This window comes from Pelophylax lessonae (assembly GCF_965119305.1).
Source record: "Pelophylax lessonae genome assembly, chromosome: 1".
Taxonomy (NCBI): domain Eukaryota; kingdom Metazoa; phylum Chordata; class Amphibia; order Anura; family Ranidae; genus Pelophylax; species Pelophylax lessonae.
This window is the reverse complement of record NC_138768.1, coordinates 744,039,475-744,045,474: the sequence shown is the minus strand read 5'-3', so window position 1 is coordinate 744,045,474 and position 6,000 is coordinate 744,039,475. Positions and strand designations below refer to the sequence as shown.

The 6,000-nt window shown below is 41.2% G+C and overlaps 1 protein-coding gene across 1 annotated transcript in view; it reads left to right on the top strand.

Moving 5' to 3' along the window:
• The first annotated feature begins 718 nt into the window (after positions 1 to 718).
• Positions 719 to 6,000, top strand: part of SLC10A4 (solute carrier family 10 member 4) — a 40,537-nt gene continuing 35,255 nt past the window's right edge. The window contains exon 1 of the mRNA XM_082262391.1: positions 719 to 1,333. Coding sequence (XP_082118517.1) covers positions 852 to 1,333 — 482 coding nt within the window. The 5' untranslated portion in view covers positions 719 to 851. The remainder of the gene's footprint in view (positions 1,334 to 6,000) is intronic.

The following is a 6,000-nucleotide window of genomic DNA, read 5'->3' as shown; positions in this document are numbered from 1 at the left end:
TTTAGCCATAGATTTTTTATGGCTGAAATCACATCACACAGACATCGCATGTGATCTGATTTCAGTGCAAACCAAAAAAAAGGGTCCTGCACCATTTTGGTGCGAAAGCGATGCGATTTCAGCCATACATTTTTTATGGTTGAAATCGCATCACACAGACATCGCATGTGATCTGCACAGCAATGTGGTGCGAATCACATGCCATGTTTGGCATCACACTAGTGTGAACTGGCACTCAGCTGCAATACAAAATGATCTGTAATAGCCTTCAATCCATAACGGACTTGTCAGTTATTGTTCGAAAAGATGCTGCACATCAGACAGATTAATTAGAGCAATTTTTGATCTCACATGATGTGAGCAAGAGATTTCTTCGGTAAGGGTTTATGTCTATTGTCTTGAATGAGAAATAAAGGAAGAGCAGAATTATTATTAATATTATTATTATTATACAGGATTTATATAGTGCCAACAGTTTGTGCAGCTTTTTACAAAATAAAGGGAGACGGTACATTTACAATACAGTTGAAAGCAAGCTGCTTGTAAGACCTTGCAATCTAAAATAATTCTGTCTGAACTATCATTTACTAGGAAGGATGAGAATCTCATTTACGGGGATAGACCATCAACTGTCAGTGTGCTTGTGCTGCTGTGACGGGGGTGTGGTAAGAAGGGTGAGGTGGATGGCTGCATGAGATGTGATAGAGGAGAGTGAGCTTGTTCCTGGTCAGATTATTGTCTGGCTGCTGCTTGAGGATGAGATAGGGCCAGCCTGCCTCCTCCTACCCCTCCTCTTCACTGGTCCCAGTTCATTCACAAACAAGGGAATAAGGCTGATCACACTGCCAAGAATGGAAAACTCAAGTATCACTCTAATGGATTTATCCAACTCTTCCCTGTGGAACTTTGAAAGCTCTTCTCTGGAGATGGCCACCACTGACACTATAGCAGATGAAAGGACAGAACCCAACAGCATGGCAGCGATGCTTCAAAAAGCTTTACCCGAACCATTTGCCACTTCTACTCCATTCTGGGATAGCCCACTGAACCATTTCCTGAGTGTGTTTGTTGGGGTGGCTCTGTGTGTCACCATGTTGGGTCTTGGCTGTACAGTGGAGGTCAGCCAGATAGGAGAACATCTCAGAAGACCCATTGGAGCCCTACTGGCACTCATCTGTCAGTTTGTTCTCATGCCACTGGTGGCTTTCCTGTTGGCTCTGATCTTTTCTCTCAATGAAGTTGCTGCTATTGCTGTACTGCTATGTGGCTGCTGTCCTGGAGGAAACCTTTCCAACATCATGTCACTTCTGGTGAATGGAGATATGAATCTCAGGTAAATGACCCCCACACTGAGAAATATCAGGGAGGAGGATGGAAGGGTACAGGGGAAGACAATATGTGTTCATTTAGCCTTTCTTTCATTTATATGTTCATTGTTCAATCAGAAGCACATTTATTTTCAACTTGTCAACTTGGCAGCTGTTGTAGAGCCATTAGTTCCAGTATGCTCTGGCAGCCAGAGAGCTACTATGAAAGGGTTGGCTGTATTACCATACACCTACACTGTAAATCTTTATACTTCTTGCAACCTTTTAAATATATAAAAAATATGTCTTCACAAGGTAAATATATAACCTGTAATGTCTTTGCTCAGTTTGCCATGACAAAATTGTGTATATTTGTCAGACATTCACCCTAAAATGTATACTTTCATACCAAGGGTTACTTTATGCCATTACATTTTAACAGCATATATAACGTTTTTTTGTACCAGCTATATACTACTTTACCAATGTATAAGGCTGTCACTGGGAGCTTTACATGTATGAGCATGTACTATTTTATGCTTATTCCATGCTTTTAATGCACCAATGTGTGTTACAAAAGCTTACAATAAAGTATAATAAAAGCATATGATAGCACACAATAATGCATGCTATGCATCTTAAATATGTATTACTTACAGGAGTATGCCTTAGCTCTAATTCATGTTTGATTATCCCTGTTTGATTATCCCTGTTTGATTATCCCTGTTTGATTATCCCTGTTTGATTATCCCTGTTTGATTATCCCTGTAGAACAAAAACAGGAAGTTAATACAAAGGTTACCACTTCTGCCCTGCGAAAAGCAAGTATCAGTCAATAATAATAATAATAATAATACGGCTTTATTGCCATAACATGAATTTTCCATTTGAAAAATCTGAAATCCTTATCTACATTCTTGTTCCAGGTAATAACTGAATTAAAGAGGAAGTAAACCCTCCTCTGCCACTTTTACCTATAGCTAAGCCTATGATAAGGCTTACCTACAGGTACTGTAAATATCTCCTAAACATGTACCGTTTAGGAGATATTTACCTTACATGCAGCCAGTGACGTCACTGGCGCATGCGCTCTGAAGGAACGGCCGCTCGTGCCGTTCCTTCAGAGCCCCGTGCCGTGACCATCGGCTCCCACGCGCGTGCGCGGGAGTGACGTCACCGCGGCTCCGGCCAATCAGATGGCCGGATGCCGCGATCCCGGAAGACGGGCGACTGGACATGTCGCCTGTCATAGAGGTAAGCGAGCGGCACAGCGGGGGCTCGTTCTAAGGTAAGTATTTGATAATGAGCTAGCATGTGATGCATACTAGCTCATTATGTCTTTCTCTTTCAGGATGAAAAGAAAAAAAAAAAATTTCGGTTTACAACCTCTTTAAGAGGGACTTCATTACAGCCAGGCAGGTAGCTTTTCAGAAGAATAACTCAGCTATGGCTTGGTCCTTATTTCATCACAGATTTCCTTTACACTCCTCTTAAATCTTGTGGATGGACACCACCATAGGAACATTTAGCACAGGCTACCCATAAATGACCTGATCTCCTAGGAGAATGAAAAATCTCAGATATTTATGATTTCGTGTGGTGTGCTTTTATTCCCCATGATCAAGCTCTGAGGGGTGGAGTGAAACACGTTGGGTATGTGGCCAGGTTGGAGCCCAGGCTCAGGTTGCCGTACACATAAGATTTATGGGATTGTTTTGATGTGTGGCTAAGGGAGATTTTCTTCTATACTCAGTGACGGTAGGATCTAGGATGACCTCCCTCCCAAGCCAGCATTCACAGCAGCGTACACAGAGGACCTGTACCCCACCAAAGCCTGAGCGGCTCACATATCGGTTTTCCTCTCCTCGGGTCACGGTGTTTTTAATCTTTGGTGCAGTTTCCAGCAAACACATACTGAGATGAATGGTACACCTGTAAAATGTATTAGAATGTAGTGCAATGCATGATAAATGTGAATGGGTCCTCAAAGTGTGCTAGTACTCCCAATAATAGGCTCTACATCATGGGTGCCCAACCTTTGGGCTTCTCTGGGCCACATTGAGTGTAGAGAAATTTTCTCGGGCCGCATATAAAATACATACTATAGTTAAGGTATATAAGTAATAAAATGCCGCCGCGCCCCTCCCGCGCGGCCGCACCCCCCGCACTAATTTAACACAACTAGAGGATGATCAAATTAAATGGAATCAGTATACAGAGGTTTACTTCTTCTGAGAGATATTAAAGGAACACTCTAACCACCATGACCACTTTAGTGATTTGAAGTGGTCATGGTGGTAGGAGTCAGAAACACTGCACATGCTCACACATACCACCCCCCCCCCTGTCTACCGTTAGTTGGAAGCCGCTGTGGCCATGCCCCCGACCCGACTTCCTTCCTCACCAGCAAAAAAAAAAAATTGTCAGGGGGCAGTGGGCCACATTGCCTGGGGTTCCGGGCCGCATGTGGCCCCCGGGCCATAGGTTGGACATGCCTGCTCCTACATTGTTGCCTTTTACCAGATGTACATCTGAAGGGGGAAATGACTGAAGATCAGTTGAGAGGTAGAGAGTTTTCCAACAGGCTTGAATTGTGATGACTTAAAAGATTCTGATATTAGCTACAATAAGACACAGCTTTTGCAATATATGAAAGGCCATGGCCAAGATGTAGATTGGATGGGATGCAGTTAATTACAGCCCCAAACCACACATAGGAGGAATTTACTAAAACTGAAGCAGACAGAATCTGGAGCAACTGTGCATAGTAACCAATCAGCTTCTATCTTCAGCTTTAGGTACTGCTATATGGAGAGATAAGCTGCCCATAGATGGAACGAAATTTGTCCGGGTTCAGCAGGGACCCGCTGAATTTCCATCTATCTAAGGCCGTTCCTACATGACAGAAGTCAACCTAACAATCGACTTCTGTTGAACAGGACTGTTTGAAAATGTTTCTTGATCAGCCATCTGCAACCAATACAATGTCCAAGAAAAACAATTAAAGACATCTTTGGCCAGCTTTATTCTTATGTGCTTTGTTCAGTGCCATGCTAGGAGATGGAAAAGCATTCAGGCCTCATGTACCTTATACTGATAAACTCCTGAGCACAAAACTCAGTGCTGTCATTTGTGCTCCTAACCTAATCATTTTCAGATTATTAGTTTACTGACTTCCACGCAGTCGCTGAGGTCATTGCATTGTTTTAATTAACTTTGATTCACACACACCATACATTTTCCATACTACACAAATAATACAAACTAAGGGCTTGTTCCCGTAGGAAAACATAGGAACATGCACATTGTTAGCAGGCTGACATTTTAATGAGTTACATTGTGCATATTGCCCCAGCAGGATCTAAATTAGCTGTCTGATTGCAGTTTCGGGGGCCTTCCTTGCAGAGCACATTGTAATACTTTACAAAAAATGTAATTTTTACTAATTTTTTGGTGCATCCCAATGGCACCAGTGTGAACTGACACCATTAAAAATAATGTTTTTGTTTGACCTTGCCATTTGACTGCATTGAGCAACACAACACATCGCTGATATTGTGAACATGCCCTGCATTTTTTTGTATGGCCCAGTTACCTCCTGATTTGAAACCTTGAGTACTTTTCAAGGGCTGTTAATGAGTGTTCCTGACCATCAGAAGCACTCTATGAAGTTGATTTACAAAAGAGACAAAGCATGTTTACTTAGGTCTGTAAATAAAGTGAAATTATGTTCAGTTGGAATACTCAATCACATGCAAAGGGAAAAAAGGGAATTTTGTTAGCAATGTTCACCTAGCTTAGTGCAATAATCTTCACCTGCACCTGTGCTAAGCTGATATTGTGAACATCCTCCTTGCTAAGTGAATAGTCTGTGCTCCTTTAATAAATCACCCTCTTATTTCTTACATACATTTTATACCTTGGGAAAAAATCTTCATGCATATACAGTAGAACTGATCATTGTCCTTTACCTTATGCATCACAATGCTAAATCTGCTGTTATTGTGTTACAATAGATCTCTGTCTTTGAATGGAGCTTGTGACAATGTTTGTTCAATCAATATGTTTCATATATACTAAAAAAAAGGAATGTTATGACTGCGTTATTGTGTAGTGCATCAGGGCAGGCGAAATGGGCTGGATAGTGCCCCAAAAAAGGTACAAGCACTGTTTTGTACTACAATATTTGTCTGTCAGCAAGGTGCGTTGGGGTGCCATACACAGTGAATCACACCACATAACACCAACATGTGTAATGCACATTACTGGGCGTTGCAGTAGCATGTGCATTACTGCAGATTGCTGGTTAACAGGACTTAAGAGAAGGAAGATCCTCCTTAGATACATGTGCCATAGACTGGGAATTTGTACTATGTGACATTGCTTTCCTTACCTACATGCTCTTTTTCATATGTAATAGGTCCAGTAAAAGCTGTAAGCAAAATAGTAGAATTCTTTACATTGATCATATTAGTTTCCATGCAAAAAGCATATGTGAAGTTTTCTTTCAATACATATATAATTTGATTGATTATTATAACATGCCATAAAATATGGCAAAAGTAAAAAAAAAACCTTGGAAATGACATTATTCAATCACAATTTAGTGAATTGTACAGTGAGATTGTAATATGCAGGCAGCATACAAAGCTCTCACATATGTGTATGATATGATTGAATAATTAGGTAGGTT